The 22306-nt window shown below is 41.1% G+C and overlaps 1 protein-coding gene across 1 annotated transcript in view; it reads right to left on the reverse strand.

Annotated features, from left to right (window-relative positions):
* The window catches only part of LOC120738623 (protein NLRC3-like), a gene marked incomplete at its 5' end in the record, with an annotated part of 36997 nt that overhangs the window by 8922 nt on the left and 5769 nt on the right, over nt 1-22306 (reverse strand). Inside the window, 3 exons of the mRNA XM_040039973.1 lie at nt 11335-11363; nt 13068-13200; nt 20899-21072. Of these exons, the coding sequence (XP_039895907.1) occupies nt 11335-11363; nt 13068-13200; nt 20899-21072 (336 nt within the window). The remainder of the gene's footprint in view (nt 1-11334; nt 11364-13067; nt 13201-20898; nt 21073-22306) is intronic.

A 22306-nucleotide genomic window follows, 5' to 3' on the forward strand; every position in this document is an offset into this window, starting at 1 on the left:
AACACTAATGCATGAAACAAACAGCGAGTAAAGGACACTGGAAACTCCAACTCTTCCTCCTCTATCAGACATTTTCTCCATACCTGAGAGTGTCCAGTCTCCAGCATGGATCCTTCAGTCCAGCAGACAGCAGCTTCATTCCTGAGTCACCTGGATGATTGTAGCTCAGGTCCAGCTCTCTCAGATATGAGGGGTTGGCGCTCAGAGCTGAGGCCAGAGAAGTACAGCCTTCCTCTGTGATCAGACAGCCTGACAGACTGCAGACACAAAACAACAATCCATCTGTGAACACATCACTGAAGGTTTGTCATTGTTTGGCCATTTTTTAAAGAGCTAATGACCCCTATTTTTTTCACCCATTCAATTGAAGTTAGGTTTATAAAGCAACAGCAGGTATAAAAAGTTGGCTCAAGTTGTGTAGCAGTGTGAAGGTGCTGGGAAGCATCTCCCTCACTAAGGTAAAGCACGCACCCATATGTCTGACAGGAAGTTTAATTTTGATATGCTTTTGTTTTGAAGTTCAGTTTGATTTGATTTAGTTGGTTTGTATATTGTTTAGTTAGGGTGTGTTTTTAATCAGAGTGTGTTAGAACTGCAGTATTTCACTGTATAGGTTTTTGTAGCTGTGCTGTGTCGCGCTAAAATCTTCTAAATTTTATGAAAGGTGGTATGACCGGCATCTACTTAAGGAGGGGTTTTAGAGTTATTGGTGTGGTCATTTCTAGATGTGTTGCTGGTGAGCATGTTAAAACCTCTGTACATGTAAAAGGAACATATTGCAAGCTTTGAAAAACAAATGGAGGCTCGTGTGGTTGTTTTTTTCCATCTGGTCCCCTTCGCGATGTCTTGCGACCACTACAAGCAGTGATTATGATGATGTTTTTGCTGTACCAAGTGACCAATCCATAAAGTTTATACCGTGTTCCAAACTATTATGCAAATTGTTTTTAACGTCACACAAGTGTACTTGCATTTTAAGCCTGTAGTTAGAGAGACTATACAGATCCTATAAAATAATATGCTACTATGAGGTCTTTAACTTATGAAGTGGCCTGAATATTTGAGACATTTTAGATATTAAAATGTTAACTTGATTCAGGATTTAACAGGGAGATCAAAAGGAGAGGCCCCTGTCAGTACCCGCAATGCAGCATTTTGGATCAACTGAAAGCTTTTCAGGCAGTTTGTAAAACACCTTGATATATAACTGTGTCGATACAGTTATATATCCAGAGGGCAGATTCTTAATCATTAAATTATCTATACTTGATAAAAAGCTATGTATTGCAAGTGTATATGGTCCAAATGTTAATGATCCCTCATTCTTTCACGTTTTTTTTCAGTGCACTCTCTGAACACTTAGATGGCACAATTGTTCTTGGAGGCAACCTCAACCTTGGACTAAATGACGAAATGGATAGGCTCAACACAGCAGGAACTCAGCGTAATTGGCAGTCCACAAATATAATCAAACAGTATATGAGCGACTTTGGTCTTTGCGATGCATAGCGCTCCCTTCACCGCACCAGTAAGGAATATACTTTTTTCTCGCATGTTCATCACTCTTACTCTCGTCTGGATTATTTTTTGGTCAGCAGCTCACTGCTGAGCGACATTTCAGACACTGAGATTCACACTATAGCTGTCAGCAATCATGCTCCTGTATCGTTAACACTAATGCACAAGAATAATACTACGCCAAGTAAAAACTGGAGATTTAATACATCACTACTTAAAGATGAAGACTTTATTAAATGTTTAATAAAAGAGTGGACTTCATATTTAGAATATAATGACACTCCCGGAACATCAGATTCTGTTCTATGGGAAGCAGGGAAAGATGTGATGAGAGGTAAAATAATTTCTTTCTTATCACATAAAAAGAAAAAAGAAAAACAAAAATATTCAGGAATTAGAAAAAAAACATCAAATCACTAGAAGAAGCCTACGCGTCCCACCAAGATCAGGAAACATTGAACAAAATACGCAAAACAAAACTAGAATTAAATGAGATAATTGATTTAAAAAAAAAAATTCTTAGTACAAAGACTACGCTTACAAAATTATGAACATGGTAATAAATCCGGTCTGGAAACACAATATATGAACCGAAACAAATAAACAACATTTTCCGGGATTTCTATAAAACGTTCTATTCACCACAAATAAACCCTTCTAAAAAGGAAATTGATCAGTTTTTGGACAACATAACTCTTCCAAAATTATTAGACACTCAAGCAATGGCACTGGATTCGCCACTGACATCAGGTGAACTCCAGGAAGCCCTGATAAGTATGCCCAATAATAAGGCTTCAGGTCCAGACGGCTTTCCTGCAGAATTCTACAAAGAATTCTGGTCGATTCTAGCACCAGTTTTCTACAGAGCGTTGTTGGAAATCAAAGAAAAGGGCAGACTTACATCAAATATGAATTCTGCAAACATTAATCTTCTGCTAAAACCAGGCAAAGACCCTGCATATACCTCAAGCTATCGTCCAATATCCCTTATAAATGTAGACCTTAAAATAATCTGCAAAGCTCTCTCAAAGAGATTAGAGAAAACAATCCCCCTCTTAATTCATCCTGACCAAACTAGTTTCATAAAAGATAGGCACTCATCAACAAATACACGTAGATTACTTAATTTGATAGACTACTCATACAATAAAAACCTTGAAACTACAATATTTTCTTTAGATGCAGAAAAGGCGTTTGACAGAGTTAACTGAAATTTCTATTTGCAACTTTACACAAATTATGTTTTGGCTCCTATTTCATTAACTGGTTAAAAATATTATATAATTCCCCAACAGCTTGTGTCAGAACAAATGACCAGACATCCTCCAGCTTCTGTCTCTTGAGGGGCACCAGGCAGGGATGCCCACTCTCCCCTTCACTGTTTGCAATTTTTATTGAACCACTAGCAGCAGCAATTAGACAGAATTCAGTAATTAAGGGCATAAAATGCAAGAACGTGGAACATAAAATCAGCCTTTATGCGGATGATGTGTTACTCTTTCTCCAAAGTTCACAAAACAATATCTCTGGGGTGATTGAATTGATAAACTCTTTTGCAAGAATATCAGATTACTCAATTAACTGGTCAAAATCTACAGTCCTTCCAATTAATTGCTCCTTCCATAATTCCTCTTCTACACCACTGCAATCGGGAAATATAAAATATTTAGGTATTAATTCTCCCAAGCTTGCAGATTTAACTAAATTAAACCATATCCCACTTTTAAAGAAAGTAGAAGGTGATCTGGCTAGGTGGAAATGTCTACCCATATCACTCATGGGAAGGGTTGCCGCTATAAAAATTATGGTTTTACCAAAAATAAATTATTTATTCTCAATGATCCCAACTAAACCGCCACATGATTGGTTCAGATCTCTAGATTCATGTATGTCCAAATTCCTTTGGAAAAATAAACCCCCATGTATAAGCTTAAAAACACTGCAAAAGACCAAGGATAGAGGAGGATTAGAACTACCTAACTTTCAGCACTACTTCTTAGCCAACAGGCTTCAGTTTATCTCAGGATGGCTAAAACACACCCTCTTAGATGAACCTTGGCTAGATGTAGAACAAGCACTTTGCAATAATCTAGAGATTTCAGATCTACCATTTATCAGAATCAGAATCAGAATACTTTATTGATCCCTGGGGGAAATTATTTTTTGTTTATCAGCTCAAACATCCAACGACATGAATGCTTCAAAAGCATCAGCATCAGCTCTTCTCTAACAGCATGGTGGGAGTTTCTAAAATTGATTGAGTCTTCATTAATCCCATGCAAACGTACACCTATCTGGAACAACCCTGACATATTACAAAACAATAATATGATAAACTTTTCAGATTGGAGTGGTAAAGGAATCAAATATTTAGAACATATACTAGAAGGAACAGAATTTATTTCATTTGACAGACTAGTTACACAATATGGGATCAACCAGAAAAGATTTTTAGAATATCAACAAATTAAATCCATAGTAAAAAAGAAATTTAAACCGGGTCAAGTTGAACTACAAACACCACCAAGTGTGGTTCAATTTCTTACTCTTAAAACCCCCAAATTACTATCCAAAATATACAGAATGCTTTCTAAAACAGATGAATCCATATCACTTCCTATTGCAAAATGGGAAGCGGATTTATCAGTTAACTTAGACCAAAACTTCTGGTCTCAGATTTGCTTAAAAAACTTTCATCTAATTAGAAATCCCAGTCTTCAATTAATTCAATACAAAATACTACATAGAGTGCACTATACGAGTGGCTCTTCCTCAACCTCCTCCGACCACAGGTACAACAGGCCCAGGACCCACTACAGTTCGCCTACAAGGCAGATGTCGGTGTGGATGATGCCATCCTGTACCTCCTACACAGAGCCCACTCACACCTGGACAAGGGAAAAGGCACGGTCAGGATCCTGTTTCTTGACTTTTCCAGTGCCTTTAATACAATCCGGCCCTGTCTGCTCCAGGAGAAACTAAACAGGATGCAGGTGGACCCCTGCCTGGTGGCTTGGATCTCCAACTACCTCACTGACAGACCACAGTACGTCAGGCTGAAGGACATCACGTCGGACACTGTGGTCAGCAGCACAGGAGCACCACAGGGAACTGTGCTGTCCCCTCTTCTCTTCACCCTGTACACCTCTGACTTCTGCTATAACTCTGAATTATGCCACATTCAGAAGTTTGCAGACGACACAGCCATCATGGGGTGTATCTGGGATGATCAGGAAGAGGAGTACAGAAGTCTGGTGAGGAACTTTGTCACATGGAGTCACACAAACCACCTGCAACTCAACACTTCAAAGACCAAGGAACTGGTTGTGGATTTCGGGAGGTCCAGACCAGGTCCACTGCCAGTTCAGATAGAGGGAGAGGAGGTGGAGGTGGTCAACACATACAAGTACCTTGGGCTGTGGGTGGACAACAAACTGGACTGGTCATGCAACACACAGAACCTGTATAAAAAAGGCCAAAGCCGACTGTACTTCCTCAGGAGGCTGAGGTCTTTTAACATCTGCAGGAAGCTCCTGAGGATGTTTTACCAGTCAGTGGTCGCAGGAGTCCTTTTCTATGGCGTGGTGTGTTGGGGGAGCAGCACAGCAAAGAGGGACTCATCCAGACTGGAGAAACTAATCAGGAAGGCTGGCTCTGTGGTCGGCATGATGCTGGACACTCTGGTGACAGTGGCAGAGAAGAGGACCTTAAAGAAACTGATGGACATTATGAACAATGCCGGGCATCCTCTGCACACGGTCGTAAACAATCAGAGGAGCCTATTCAGCGACAAGCTGCTTCTCCTAAAGTCAAAAACAAACAGACTTAAAACCTCCTTTGTCCCACACGCTATCAGACTGTTTAACTCCTCTCTGGAGGGGAGAGGGAGGAGAAACAGGGGACAAGGGAGGGTGGGAACAACTGAGTTGTAGGGGCTTTTCTACACGGTGCAATATTTGCAATATTTGTTTTTTGTCTCTTTCTTATATTTGACTGTGCAATAATCACTGTGCAATATACTCACTCAAATGAGCAATCCTATTTATCCATATTGTATATTCTGTATCCATATATGTGCATATATATTTATATGTGTATAAATGGTGTATTTATGCTTATATCCTTACTCTCATTCCCCTTAATGTATCTGTAACATGCAACTTCTTTCGGTGCTTTGCTACTGGAAACTGAATTTCCCAGAGGAACCCACCCGAGGGATTAATAAAGTTTCATCTAATCTCTAATCTATACAGGTCATCAGATGTTCAAGATGGGTTATACGTCTACCAACAACTGCTCACACTGTGAAACCAATACACCGGACAATTATATTCACACTCTTTGGTTCTGTCCACCCGTTCTGAAGTTTTGGCGCGAGATATGTGAAGACTTATCAAAGTGTCTGAAATGTAACATTCCAACTTCCCCCTTAGTGTGTTTTTTGGGCAGCTTAGATAATGTCACTACAGATAAGAATATAGCCCATATGGTTTTTACTGCCCTATGCATAGCCAAGAAAACAGTCCTCATGAACTGGAAAAATAAAAATAATCTTAATTCTGACCAATATAGAAATTATCTAATAGATTACATTAGTGTCAGGGGCTTGGGTCCTGGTTGGTATGTTGCTGGGGTTGTGGGCGGGTGGGTGTATGGGGGCCTGGCCCTGGCGCAGGGTGCCGCCGGTGCATCGAGCCACCTGGGGGGCTCTCCAACTGGTGGGGGAGGCTGTTACATCTTGCAGGAGGTCTCCTCCCTTCAGGAACTCACTCTGCAGGAGGGGGAGATACAGGAGAGGTGGAGGAAGATCTCAGCCTGGGCGTCTATTGTCTTGTGTAGTTTGGAAGATGAGTGGATGACGGGGTGCAGTTTTCTCTGTGGTGAGGTCAGGTGGGCTGTTGCGGGCTCTGTGGGGCCGAGCGGCGCTGCTGCTTCTGGGCCCCGGTCCGGATGGGTCTGGGCCCCCTTTCCGTGGTGGGTTGCGGAGTATGGGGGTGCCTACTGGGGTCAGCGGGGGAGCTGGCCCCAGGGAGGGGTCACTTGCCCCTCCCTTCCTTCCCTCCCCATCTCCAGCTTCCTCCCTCTTCCCGCTCCAGAATCAGAATCAGAATCAGAATCAGAAAGGGGTTTATTGCCAAATGTTGAGCAGGTTTACAACATTAGGAAATTGCTGCGGTGCTTCAGTGCAAACATACTGTCATAAAAATATAAAAAGAAGAATAAGAATTAAAAGTGCTAAGTAGATAAATATGTACATGATATATACATGAGTGCAGGTGGTGATCAGTGCCAAACATGGAATGATACAGTGAACACAGCGTAGGGTCATGTGTTAGTGGTGGGAACAGTCATACGGTTATTGTTCATGTGTCCAACAGCAGAGGGGAAGAAACTGTTCTTATGGCGAGAGGTTCTGGTGCGAATGGACCGGAGCCTCCTGCCTGAGGGGAGCAGGTCAAACAGACTGTGTCCAGGGTGAGAAGGGTCAGCTGAGATCCGAGCTGCACGCCCCAGTGTCCTGGAGGTGTACAGGTCCTGCAGAGATGGGAGTCTGCAGCCAATCACCTTCTCAGCAGAGCGCACAACACGCTGCAGTCTCTGTTTGTCCCTGATAGTGGCTCCAGCGTACCACACGGTGATGGAGGTGAGGATGGACTCGATGATTGCAGTGTAGAATTGCATCATCGTCCGTGTTGGCAGGTTGAATTTCTTCAGCTGCCTCAGGAAGTACATCCTCTGCTGGGCTTTCTTAATGACGGAGGTGATGGTGGGCTCCCACTTCAGGTCCTGGGTGATGGTGGTACCCAGGAAGTGGAATGAGTCCACAGAGGTGATGAGGGTGTCAGACAGGATGATGGGGGGGAGTGGAGCTGTGTGCTTCCTGAAGTCCACAATAATCTCCACTGTCTTCTGGGCATTCAGCACCAGGTTGTTGTGGCTGCACCAGGACACCAGACGTTCAACCTCCCTCCTGTAGGCAGACTCATCCCCGTCCGAGATGAGTCCAATAACGGTGGTGTCATCTGCAAACTTGATTAGCTTGACAGACTGGTGGGTGGAGGTGCAGCAGTTGGTGTACAGGGAGAAGAGCAGAGGAGAAAGAACACAGCCCTGAGGGGAGCCGGTGCTGATGGTCCGGGAGTCTGAGACATTCTTTCCCAGCCTCACATGCTGCTTCCTGTCCGACAGGAAGTCAGTCCACCACAATCATCCACACATGCAGGGCCTTGGGGTAAAGGTGTGTCACCAGGGTGCAGGGGAGACATCCCCCCCTCTGTCCCCTTCTGGCTGCCTGTGCCTCAATTTTATCTCACAACTTAGTCACTCACATTACTCACACTCTCATAACACATATAGGACATTGGGGGTGGGCACGCTACACGGACTCCAAAAAGACCATCAGGGTGTACACCTCACCCCTGGCGTCATTGCCCACCTCTCAATTTTAAATACACGTAGACATTGAGGGCTATCAGGAGGGGCTATGCGCTTACCTGCTGCTCTCTGGCAGGTAGCTCCATGCCCTCCTGGGTTTTAAATGCACCTTAGAACACACATGCATCAACACTACATATGAGCGAGCGGAGGGAGGTTTGGAGTCTTCTCACACCCCCGTTCTCTGCGACTTGCTGGAGTGGGGGGCCAGGAGGAGGAGTTGGCCATCCGACTGCGGTCTGGAGTGTGGGGTTGTGTGTGTGTAGTGTGTGTGTAGTGCAGCGTGTGCTGCTGCGGAGTTGGGGCGGTCTGCTTCTCCCCACCGCAGGGAAAAGGGTAACACCACCTGGGTCTGGGTGCAGTTTCCCCCTCCAGGGGCAAGGGTACCTAGACCTGGTTCTTAGAGTACGCTTGGGGAGTGTGATTGTGTGTACAGTGTCTCTCTATGTCTGTCTCCACGTTGGTTGAGTTTGGAGTAAGTGCATATGAGAGCATGAGGGTGGGAATGGATGTTTGTATCTGTGTGTGCCTGTATGTCTGTGTCTATATGTCAGGTTGGGTATCAGATGTCACCTCTCTAGGGACATCTCAGGCCCTCTAAGGTTTGGAGGCTGTTAAGGTTCAAAAATTGAGGAAGGAGAGTACAAACAACCATTGGTCCAGAAGCTCTTGGTCAAACAATGATTTTTAATGAACACACACGTGTGGGAAGAACACTCTGTACGCAGACAGCAAGTGATCTTCGACTTACTCAAAGCATAAACAGATCTTTCATACCATCAGGGCTTAAATTTACTGACGCCCCTTCAACGTCACAGACAGGATATAGACATACGTCAATATCAAAACTACAATAACCTTTAACACAGTTTAAAAGAACATCGTCTTCCATCTTCATAACAGGTGCATCCTGTCACTGCCGGATGCTCGCTTGTCATCTTGACACCTCAGCAGCAGTTCGGCGACAAACTGCTTTTTGCAACCCCAGCAAAACATAATTAAACTTTCCCCTCTAAATGATTCTCTCTAACTGAGTGTATGTGTGTCTGTGTCTGTGTGCTAACCACAATTGCACCCTGTTTCACCTCGCCGACTAGCTCCTGACCTCTAACCAGACAGAGAGACAGAAACCACTCTCGTATATGTAATAATCGAACTGAAACTATGGATATATCATCTACTTAAAATAAATGTTTTAATCAAGAACATGAACATATAAAAGATATTAAAAATAACCTGATATAAGTGTTTTGTAAGCCTGTATTGCCATTCCTTCTATGTTCTAGTTTTCCCTCAACATGTATCACTGAACAGTCACGTCAGTGAAGCTTCAAACCTTTAAAGAACCTGAACATCAACTCAAATAAGCACAGATATGCATTGTGTATGAAATAGTTATAACTGCATCTGAAAATACAAAGTTAATATGATAACCATATGCATAAACATCTTAGGGCCATCTTAAAGCTATCTGTTACATTGTTAAAGCAATGATCAATTTAAATAATGGCCTCGTCTAGCCTGCTTCTCAAAATAACTTAGACTTCTGCAACCTCTCTGCAAGCCTGTTTCCTGTCAGCCTGTGACTTTTAGCCTTTCTGAAAGACACACTGTTTAAACCTCTGAATGCAATATAAACTCCAGATTATCTTATTAATGCAATGGTAATGATGACAATTATTTAACAATAGCAGTAAAATAATTTCCCTACTCCACAAGGCCTATCTCCTCCCACCACTTCCCCTGCCGGTGGCAGACGCCCTCAGACATCGGTGCGTTGGTGGTTCTTTGTGCCCGGGGGTGGGCGTCCAGGTACACACCGGCTCACTCCTTGGTGGCTGCTTATCGGGGCCTGGAGCCTGGGGTTTGCTCTGGCCACTTCGGGGGTGGGGTGCCCTCGGCCTCTCAGCCTGGGGTTCGGTCACTCTGGCACAGCTGGCTGCCGGCGGAGCTCACAGACACGTCACTGCAACCCCCCTGGCTTCTGCTCAGCGGCTGCTGAGTGACCCCTCATCTGGGACTCTTGTGTTCTGGGGGCCCCTGGACGTCTGGAGTCTTGATCTCCTCCATACCTGCTTCATGCCCTGGAGGACAGGGCTGTGGCTCCCCACACCCTCTAGCAGATCATTACATGAAGGAACCTTTTAAAAACAAGTGCGTCCATGATCACAGGTGTACACACGGGTGCTCACACACAAAAACTGCACCCTTTTTTGGCCCTACCTCAAAGCACACTGTGCTTTTGAGGCACACTGTGCTTTGAGGTCCCTCTTCTCTGCTGTTTTTTCCCCCTCTTCCTTTCTCCCTTTTCTTTTCATCATTCAAGTCTGTCCTGTATCTAGCAAGTGAAAATAAAAATTAAAATAAACAATAAAAGGTGAATCAAATAGACCATTACGGCAAGTCTGGGATGGTCAATTTGGGTAAGTAAATCCATTGGGCATCTTTCTTTGCCTTTAGACCAGTGGTTCTTAACCTGGGTTCGATCGAACCCTAGGGGTTCGGTGAGTCGGTCTCAGGGGTTCGGCAGAGCCTCCGCCATGACATGCATGCCTCATTTTGTGCACCAGTAAAAAATCACATTTTATTTTTCACTAAAGAGGGGTTCAGTGAATGCGCGTATGAAGCTGGTGGGGTTCGGTACCTCCAACAAGGTTAAGAACCACTGCTTTAGACAATAATTCTGATGGCAAAAGAACCAAACGGGACAGCCCAAAAAAAAAAAAAAAGCACCTTGATAATTAATTTGAATCCAACCTAAAAGTAGGAAGTGCGAAAACACAATTTTTCAAAAACAATGAGAAAGGATGTTTCAGATTATCTGAACATTTTATCAATATTGATCAAGGAAGGAAAAGAGCATGATCAAAAGAATCTTATGAGAATCTTGTAATGAAAGTAACAAAAAGGTAAATAAAATATACCTATTTTACTATTTTGTCAGTAATGTAATATAGATTCTAAACAATACAGAGAGTAAAAAAAAATAAATCCTGACCTGAGACTTTCTAGTGTACAATGATGACTCTCCATTGCAGCAGAGAGATGCTTCAGTCCTGAATCCTCCAGGTCATTGTTACTAAGATCCAGCTCTCTCAGACTAAAGTACTGGGAGCAGAGAACTGAGGACAGAACATCACAGCTTCTGTCTGACAGGTTACAGACACCCAGCCTAAAAAATGAACAACACAATGACAAACACACTGAATTTAAAGTGTATTGAAGTGTATTTAAACACATCATAAACATGGCATGGGACTTAGAAATAATGACAATCAGTAAGACACAACTACAAATGGATGAATTTAACCTTTTGTAATTACATTTTTTAACAGATTAAATGTGTAATTTAATGACATATGAAATATTCCTTGATCTGACCTCAGAATTTCCAGTGTACAGTGTGGACTCTGCAGTGCACCAGACAGAAGCGTCACTTCTGTGGCTTGTACGTTGCTGTTACTCAGGTCCAGCTCTCTCAGACTACAGGACTGGGAGCTGAGGACTGAGGCCAGTGCTTCATAGCTTCTGCTTGAAAGAAAACAGCCACTTAATCTAGAAAAAAAGAACAAAAAAAAGTGTTTTGATTATGAAGTAATGAGTTACCAGATTTAGCAACATTTAATGTTTTGTTCAGGTGTTGCTGGAATTACTATTGTATTATTGTAAACACAAGAAGAGTGTCTGTCTCACAAACCTAACCTCTAAACTGTTTAGATGTTTAAACCAAAGATCTGGAAGATAAAATTCCAGGAACCACATGTAAGACTTTAATGCTCATTGCATCCCACTTCACACGGTGGTGCATTTCATAATGATGTCACATCAGCTGGTGCATGCTGTTGTTTTGTTTTTAACTTGGTGTAACTTTGCAGATAATAATTGACAATCTAGTAATGCAAACAAAGGCTAATAAAAAAGGTACCTGACATTTTTTATAAATTTTTGCCACTTATGCAGTAATGCAGCACAGATTCTAAATAATACTGAGTGGTAGAGACTGCATCCTGACCTTATACTTTTTAGTGCACAGTGTGCAAATATGCCAATTTACTCCAAATTAGAAATAATGAAAAATACTATGAGAAAACAATAAATTGATGAAGTTCACCATATTTTGTTTTTAACTGTAAATTATTTCATTTGATGAAAAAAATCAAATATCCTTTGAATCTACCTCAGAGTTTCCAGTATACAGTGTGGACTCTCCATTACAACAGACAGAAGCATCACCCCTGTATCCTGGAAGTTGTTGTTGCTTATGTCCAGCTCTCTCAGACTAGAGGACTGGGAGCAGAGAACTGGGGACAGAGCTTCACAGCTTATTTCTGAGAGGAAACAACTACTCAGTCTAGAAATAAAGAATACAGGCAAAAACACTGGATCAAAGTGTACTGATGTTGCAGTGAAGAGTTACCAGATTTAACAACATTTAATGCTTTTTAAGGAGTGGTTGGAATTTCTATTACCTGATTTTCAACAACTCTGAAATATGCCAATTTACTCCAAATTAGAAATAATGAAAAATACTATGAGAAACAATAAATTGATGAAGTTCACCATATTTTGTTTTAGACTGTAAATTATTTCATTTGATGAAAAAAATCAAATATCCTTTGAATCTACCTCAGAGTTTCCAGTATACAGTGTGGACTCTGCAGTGCAGCAGACAAAAGGCTCACTCCTGAATCCTGGAGGCTGTTGTTGCTTATGTCTATTTCTCTCAGACTAGAGGACTGGGAGCTGATAACTGAAAACAGAGCTTCACAGCTTCTCTCTGAGAGGAAACAACCACTCAATCTAGAAATTAAGAATACAGGCAAAATGCTAGATTAAAGTGTATTGATGTTGCAGTGAAGAGTTACCAGATTTAGCAACATTTCATGTTTTTAACGCGTGGCTGGAATTCCCATCACCTGATTTTCAACAAATCTGAAATATGGCAATTTACTCCAAATTAGAAATATTGAAAAATACTTTGAGACAACAATAAATGGATGAAGTTCACCATATTTTTTTAACACTTTTTTTAAAACTATTTCATTTGGTGAAAAAAAAATCCTTTGATCTGACCTCAGAGTTTCCAGTATACAGTGTGGACTCTGTAGTGCAGCAGACAAAAGGTTTACTCCTGAATCCTGGAGATTGTTGTTACTCAGGTCCACCTCTCTCAGACTAGAGGATTGGGAGCTGAGGACTGAATTCAGTGCTTCACAGCTTTTTTCTGAGAGGAAACAATTACTCAGTCTAGAAATAAAATAAAAAAACAGACAAAAAAAGATTACTGAAATGAAATGTCTTGATATATGGTCAATCATCAAGGCAAGAAAATCCCCCAGAATTGATTCTGATCATTCAGATGTTGTGTTTTCAGTGGGAGAACCATTTATCCCAATGAAAACACAACATCTGAATGAACACAACAAGCAGATGAGAAGACTCATTTTTGGAGTGAAACTGACAACATTTAATGTCTAAGTGGAAACAGTCTTTGCCTGAAAATAGAAAATAGAAAAACAGAAAAACAAATAAAATCTGTGGTCAAAATCCAACACATTTTTTCTTCATCCTAAATAGTAAAAAAAAATATCTTTGTGTGCACACCAATTTATGCTTAAAAGGAAACCTTTGCACATTAAAAACACAAAATCAGTGAGCAGCTGACACTTTTGGCGATACTAGTTCAGTACCATGCACAGGTATACTATACTGGTGGAGTCTTATCACTCTAACAACTGTCATCATTGTTGGCAGATACAGTTTAACCCTCATAATGTCCTCCTGATTTCCATACACCTGTTGTCAAAAATGAGACCACTTCATTTGAGTTTTTTAAAGTGCATAGTCTAAAATCTCAATCAACTAAGTGATACAGCTTAGTTTTACTTGAGACCAACACATTACCATAAGTCCACCAGACCGTGTTTGCATGAACATAAACTCTGTTTTTGAGCGAAAATAAAATATTTAAATGTTTAGATTATTTTGACTATTTGACTAATGACAGACTTCTGTATGTTGAACTTTAGTGAAAATGGTTTGGTCACACCTGTTGTCCTCAGGGGTCAAAAATGACCCGATGTGATTTGGTTGATACTTACATAACATGGATATTTCACCCACTTTTAACTAAAACTTAATTCAAACATTTTGACACTATTTCTTTAATCCATTTCAAATTTAATTCTGATAAAATCTAATTTAAATTAACCTTTTCTCAGTTTTTACATAATAAATAAATAAATCATCAGTTATTGTGATTGTCGTTTTACAACCAGAGTCAGTTGCTTTGACAGATTATCACAGATGGGTGAATCTCAAAGTTAATTTGGGAAGCTGTTTTTAAATGATTTCAAGTTTTTTACTGGCAGCGAATAATCACATCAGTTGTTGTATGGGGTCAAAAATGACCCCATCTGGTTTGACTATTTATAAAGCATAAGCTATAAAATATCCTCCATCTCTGTGTTTCAAGGTTTTATTCAACTTTATTCCAACTCATTAACTGACATTTGTCTATGTTTTGGCATGGTAGGACACGAAGGCATGAGTCCTAGTGAAGGCAAACTTTCATAAGAACAAAGGCATGTCCCTTTTTGACATAAGTGCAGAAGGAAGTTTGTCTTTATTCCTCTGTACTGGTCCCACCATTGAGAACTTTCTTTTCTGCAGATGCAGGCCAAGGGCATATAAAGTAAGCAAGTTGTTACAGGTAATCGTTTTCTTGTGGAGACCTTGTTTAATGCTAGGGACAACTCGCATGCCCTGACTGCAGGCCAGCCGGTTTGCCATCATACACTAGCATGTTCCATGTACAGCTGGACCTGGCATCACATACTGCCCCTGTTTTTATCTCATAGTTCCCTGGTTTACTTGGGATGTTCTGTTGGCATGTACAGAGTCCTCTGAAGGGGACTAGGCGCTCATACACAGTCATATCAGTACCTGAATCTTACATCAACAGCAGGAGAAACACCCACTTATTCCATACACCTCAAATGGGAGCATGTTTTTGTCATGAACGATGATCTTCTATTTAGTCGGTATCATGAAATGATATCACTTTTCAGATTCTATAATTCATCTTGTGTTAGTCACAGTAGCATGAAAACTTCCCTACCAGACTCAGGATGTCATAAGCTGGCTGTAGCGACTTTAGTGAATAAATGCACGGCAGTTACAATCAACATACCCACAAATCCCTACCGCTGCATTTGATCCATTTTTCTTCTTCTCTTGATGTTTCTTCTCATGGCATTCACACAACTATTGTGATCCTTTTTCTCTTTAAACTTTATTCTTATTCTAGTCTTATTCCAGTTGCCAATTTCTTTGCCACTGAACTAGTCCCTAGTCCTTGGTTTGAACTGGCTTGAGCCTTCCTTTAGCTCAGTGAGATAAGCAGCCGTTCTCAGAGCAGGAGGGCTGGGTTCAAATCTCGCCCCTGGCAACATTTCAGCAGGCGGTTCAGGATGACAAAACTTCAGCTTGTGCAGCTTTTTTCACCTGACTGTGTTGCTTTTTTGTTATTTCTACAACCATAGAACCTAAACTCTGGAATAACCTCCCTGTTCATATCGTACCGCTGAGCCTGTTTTCAGCAGAATTTTAAGCAGATTGAATTTTCAGCATATTGCTCAGTTTCTTCTGCACCCTGCACATTATTTTGTCCCATCATTTCTTTCATTTGAATGAGAACCAGTTTGGCACAGTGAGATGAGCAGCCGTTCTTAGAATGGGAAAGCGAGATTCGAATCTCGCCCACGGCAACATGTGTTTTAGCTTGTTCCGTTCTTAGAATGGGAAAGCGAGATTCGAATCTCGCCCACGGCAACATGTGTTTTAGCTTGTTCACTATTTCAGCTAATGTATTACAATTCTGCAATTTTTTTATACTTTATGTAACATTTATAATATCGACTTCAGCAGCGTCTATAACTGTCTTCAGTAGACAGTTCAGCTTCTTCACCTCTTTCAGCAAAGATTTCAGCTTCTTCACCTCTTTTGAGCAGAAATTTCAGCTTCTTCACCTCTTTTCAGCAGATTGCTCAGCTTCTTCTGCACCCTGCATGCTTTTTCTCTCATTCATTTATATGAGAGCCAGTTTGGCTTAGTGAGATGAGCAGCCACCTCAAGACAGAGTGGCGCAGGCTCTTATCTGTACCTGTGGCTCTGGCTGCACATCTTCACCTCTCGCACTCATTCAGCTTTCTTGACAGTCTTCAGCTTCTTTACCTCTTTTCAGCATAAATTTCAGCTCCTTCACCTCTTTTCAGCTGAAAGTTCTGCTTCTTCACCTCCTTTCAGCACAAACTTCAGCTTCTTCAGCTCCTTTCAGCAAATAGTTCTGCTTCTTCAGCTGTTTTCAGCAGATTCCACTACACGGCATTCCCACTGCATTTCTGCAGGAAATCCAACTTTTTCTAGTTTGCCATTGAGTTGGCTGTAGAGCAGGTCATCTACTAACTGGATGGTTGTTGGTTCAATATCTGTGTGCTCTAGTCCGGAGTTCTTACCAAGGTGTTCTTGGGCAAGTTACTGAACCTCAACTTGGTCTCTGATGAATCCATTGGCATGTGAAAGTTAAAAAGCATAATACAAGCATAGTACATTGTGTATAATTCTTTCAGCACTCGAGTAGAAAAGCAATCTAAGGATTTTAACTCATCAATTTGGAATCTGGCATGTGTGCTTGGACCATGGTCGATTGACACATGAGAGAGTCATGCATCGTCTGTCACTGGGAAGGATAGAAGACCAGATCAATGTTTCCTCACATTACTGGAAATATTCCTATTTCTCAGCTGACTACTCTTTCTTGCTTGATCTTCATCATAATTGAAATGGAAGATGTGTACTCCTCTGAAACATCTTCTCTTTGACTTTCACATTTTGAAAATTCAAGAACCTTCAAGAAGCCCAGTCACTTTCTTTCCAAGCTCCTCAGATTACCATGTCCTGGATGCCTGAGAACGTACTTGAACACATTTCAGATTCTTCCTTATCATCATCTTCATTACATTCCTTCACTTCATACCTTTCTTCCACTTCTGTAGGTGGGTGATGCAGGGGGTTCTTCAGAGAAAGGGTAGCATGTGGTCTAAATATTGGCTATATTTTCTTTATTTTCTAAACCTGAATCCTCCTCATCATTCATTCTTCCTCCTCATTATACTGTCGGTGTATCTATTATTGTAGGGTCTACCTTACAATATAAAGCGCCTTGAGGTGACTGTTGTTGTGATTTGGGACTGTACAAATGAAACTGAATTGAATTAAATGTAGAGCACCTGCCTCCTCATTATGCTGCCTGTTTTGTTGTTGTTGTTATGACCATTGTTTGACCCCACACAACAATGATCCAAGATCAAAGATGTTTGAAAGCAGTATGGTTTGACAATATGGCCCGTTGCAACACTTTTTCCTCTGGGGTCGTTTTTGACCCCCAAGGACATCGGGTGTTGTGGAATCCAATAAAACACCCATAAATAAATCTAATTACTTAACAGTTATTTCAATCATGCATAGCATAATACTGAATACTGAATAACTCCTTGTCATGGTCCTGAGTCTGCCGACTCAGTGTTTTGTGTTTCTTTATGCTTTTGTTTATTCTGATTATGTATTCCGTTATGATTTGCCATTTTTTAGGTTTCTGTTCTGTGCCTGCCCTGGTCCCACTTCTGTGTTCCCTCTGTCTGTCTATGGCAGGGGTGGGCAATCTCAGCCCACGAGGGCCGGTGTCCCTGCAGGTTTTAGATGTGTCCTTGAACCAGCACAGCTGATTCAAATGGATAAATTAGCTCCTCAACATGTCCTGAAGTTCTCCAGAGGCCTGGTAATGACTAATCATGTGATTCAGGTGTGTTGACCCAAGGTGAGATCTAAAACCTGCAGGGACACCGGCCCTTGTGGACTGAGATTGCCCACCCCTGGTCTATGGTGTCACACTGTCTGCTTGTGAATCTGTCTTTTTAGTTCAGTGTCTTGTCTGGTTCTCTGTGTTTGCGAGTTTCCTGTTTTATTCTGAAGGTCTCTGTCTCATGTGAGTGTGTTCAGTTTACGTTTCCCCTGTCCCGTCAGCTCTGATTTCTCTCAGGTGTGTTCCCCCCCTTTCTCTCATCCCTTGATTGCTGCTATGTGTATTTAAGCCCTGTGTGTTCTCCTGCCTGTTGCCGGTTCATCTGGGTTATCGCCTTCCGTCATCTCCCTCCATCATCTCCCTCCATCATCTCCCTCCATCATCTCCCTCCATCATCTGTGTTTGTTCCCTGCTTGGTTCTGTGTCCTCTGTGTCTCCCTGCTTCGCCATTTCAGGTCTGTGTTTTGTTATCTTTCTCCAGTCTAGATTATGGTTAGTTTCCGCCCACACCTTTGCCATTTCTGTTTGTATTCCCCCCCCATAAAAGCCCACTCTCATCACGTATGCCTGCATTTTGGGTCCTTTAGTAAATTCCAAGCTTCTCGCCTTGCTGACCGTGACACTCCTGTTATTTCCAGACTATTTAATGAATAAAAAAACACATTTTGATGGCAAAAGATTTATTTTGGGGTCAAAAATGACCCCAGCACAACACAAGGGTTAAAGTTCTTATTTATTTAACATACTGGACTCTAGTGCAGTCCCACAGGTCATCCTCTGTCTCAAACAAGACATTTTAGCTCCTTTCCCTCGTCCGCCTTTTGGTTTAGAAGATGAAATGTAAACATAATAAACATGTAATTTCCAACTTCTGATTGGAAATAAAATTTTCCAGATCCATCTCTACATGTTATGGCCTAATTCTGGAATATGAAAGGGGACACAAGAAACAGCCACAACAAGAAAGATTATAGGCTTCTTTGACAAATACTACAGTCATTACCTGCTAAGTGTGGAACCCAAAGCTTGAGTAGGACAAACAACTGGAAAACAATCTTGTGAAATGAATTTTCAGGCCAGTCAATTCTGTATTACTGTATTCACATTTCACTAAATGTGATTTTTCTTAAATGTGACTAAAATATAATATATGATTGTCTATGATGTATGATATGGAGGGATTGCATCACTGAGGCAGCGTTTCACATACAAAAAGAGAACTCAAATGAACTAGAAGGGCTCACTACCCTCGCTGAGGAATTGAAAATTCAGAGATGAATGACCTGTTCAGAAATGTCATGGAACAGTAGATGGAGCAGTTTCTCTGAGTCTCTGCTGCAGTTGCAGTGAACTTGCTAAAGGGTGACAGCTCCTGCTAATTCCTTGTTTAAGAGAACTGGTCCAGAGACTGATATACATGTTGTGATCAAGACATCTTCATGTATCAACAAATATGACAGATAGAAAACAGTTATCGAGATGACTCAAAGCCCTGTGATGATGCTGCGGTTAATACTAAATTATCAGTAGAGGCAGTCATGTTGAAAACCCAGACAGAGGAGATATGGACCTGATGTCAGCTGAAAGACAAACTACACTGCATTCTGTAAATATTATAAGAGTGTAGCATAAACAGGAGGGAAAACATAGAATAATTCTGTGGGTTATCCAAGAGGAAAAGTGTCTCCTTAGTAAGTACTATTAGCATTACTGTTTTCTCTTCAGGAATGTGTATGAACTCCATGCATATCTGTTCTCAGAAAGAAAGTATGTGTGTGGGTTCATATGATTAAAGTAAGGTATAAAAAGATTTGGTGGGACGGTCCTGTCAAGCACCTGTAAAGTCGGTTCTCTGTGTTCCTTTGCTTTCTAAATTCCAATAACGCTGTGAGGAACCTTGGAGTCACTTTTGACCAGGATATGTCCTTCAACGCACATATTAAACAAATATGTAAGACTGCTTTCTTCCATTTGCGCAACATCTCTAAAGTTAGAAATATCCTGTCTCTTATTACTTCCAGGCTGGACGACTGTAATTCATTATTATCAGGATATCTTAAAAATTCCCTTAAAAGCCTTCAGTTAATCCAAAATGCTGCAGCAAGAGTCCTGACAGGGACTAGAAAGAGAGAGCATATTTCTCCTGTTTTGGCTTCCTGTTAAGTCCAGAATTCAAAATCCTGCTCCTCACATACAAGGTCTTAAATAATCAGGCCCCATCTTATCTTAATGACCTTGTAGTACCATATCACCCTATTAGAGCACTTCGCTCTCGCTCTGCAGGCCTACTTGTTGTTCCTAGAGTATTTAAAAGTAGAATGGGAGGGAGAGCCTTAAGTTTTCACGCCCCTCTTCCGTGGAACCAGCTTCCAGTTTGGATTTTGGATACAGACACTATCTGTACTTTTAAGATTAGGCTTCAAACGTTCCTTTTTGCTAAAGCATATAGTTAGGGCTGGACCAGGTGACCCTGAATCTTCCCTTAGTTATGCTGCAATAGATGTAGGCTGCCGGGGGATTCCCATGATGCATTGAGTTTTTCCCTTCCAATCCCCTTTCTCACTCACTATGTGTTAATAGACCTCTCTGCATTGAATCATATCTGTTATTAACGTCTGTCTCTCTTCCACAGCATGTCTTTATCCTGTCTTCCTTCTCTCACCCCAACCGGTCGCAGCAGATGGCCCTGCCCCTCCCTGAGCCTGGCCTGAGGTTTCTTCCTGTTAAAAGGGAGTTTTTCCTTCCCACTGTCGCCAAAGTGCTTGCTCATAGGGGGTCATATGATTGCTGGGTTTTTCTCTGTATCTATAAAGCGCCTTAAGGCGGCTTTTGTTGTGAATTGGAGCTATATGAATAAAATTGAATTAAATTGAATTGAATTAAAAGCGTCTTATATCTTAAATCTGTTCCTCCGTGTTTCTTATCATACATTTTTTTTAACAATCTTTAGATTAATTAAGCAAACCAGAGCCCCCATTAAAATGTGTTGTTTATGGCAGCTTCTCAGTAAAACATGCTCTGGTCTGCTTTGGTTTCAGAAAACTTTTAGCCCAGCTGTCCAAAACAAAAAAAAAAAATCTTACCTAATGATTTCCAGTGTACAATGTGGACTCTTCAGTTCTGCAGATAGAAGAGTCACTCCTGAATCCTTCAAGTCATTGTTACTCAGGTCCAGCTCTCTCAGAGTAGACGCCTGGCAGCTGAGAACTGAGACCAGACCTTCACAGCTTCTTTCTGAGAGTTTACAGCCACTCAGTCTAAAAAGCAATTTGCACTCACATGAAGTCACTTTATATTATGAACCAAGACAAGACAATGACATATGCTGATATGCAATAAACTTTGTTTCACATTAAACAATAAATAAATAAATTACAATTACATCTGAAACACTAAAAACAAAACACGTGGAATCTGCTTGCTAAAAATATCTTGATGCATTTTCAATCATCCAGGTAAGTAAATCCCAAAAGGTTGATTCTGTTCATCTGGATGTAGCGTTTTCAGTGGAAGAAAACGTTTCACGATCATCCAAGTGAAATCTTCAGTTTCAGCTGACTGCAGGTTTCCCCAACCATAAACAGTACATCTGCACAATAACTGAAACCAGATGACTAAATGGTGGGTGGGTGAGGTCAGTTCCTTTATCATTGTCAAAGGAGCTTGAAAAGAAAAGCGTCTGGACTTCTTTTATCATTAATATGCAAATTCTCATGACCATTGATCAACAACCACTGATCAAAGGCCATGACCACTCGCAGACAGTTGGGAAATGGCTTTAACCATAGCACTGTAAGATGGTGAAAAATGTACCAGGAGGTTGCCTTTCTTTCACCATCTTTGTTGGCTTGGTAAAAAATAGTTATGGCTCTGTATTTAAATTACTACTGAGCAGCTGGTAGATTTAGTGGTACAACCTCTATACCTGTTGGCACAGGCAGAAAGTACTTTCCTAGTAGTAATATTTGGTATTACATACTGTTAAAATAATCCTTATTTATCACATTCTGGACCTCATCTGTAGTTCCTCCTTTATCTAAAATAAAATATTTCTGTTCTTCCCCTTTCAGGTCACCCTTCCCTAAAAGACCACTTTATTTTAATTCGCCAGTTTCAGGAAACATGCTGCTCCACCTCTTCTGCATTCTGGTGTAGAAGTTGTGAAAACAAACTGTAAATCTGCTAGAACAAAAGTTCTAGCTGATGACTAAGAAACCTAACATTAACAAAATGTGTAATTTGTACTGCTGTGCTACAGTTTTTTAAAAACTTTAAGCCCAGCTGGCATAAAAAATATTTTAAAAAAAAACAGCTGTTATTTGAATTACAATTTGAAGAAGAACTTTTTTATTTCATGTTCAGTTTTTCATTGGATGCAACTGTGGTAGCCATAACAGATAAAACAAACAAACAAAAATACAAACCAGGGGCCCGTTCTTCGTACCTCGCTAAGTAAGTTAGCTGGATTAGATTGTTGACGATTTCGCGTGA

The sequence above is a fragment of the Simochromis diagramma genome, unplaced genomic scaffold (genome assembly GCF_900408965.1).
Source record: "Simochromis diagramma unplaced genomic scaffold, fSimDia1.1 OVJJ01000026.1, whole genome shotgun sequence".
NCBI lineage: Eukaryota > Metazoa > Chordata > Actinopteri > Cichliformes > Cichlidae > Simochromis > Simochromis diagramma.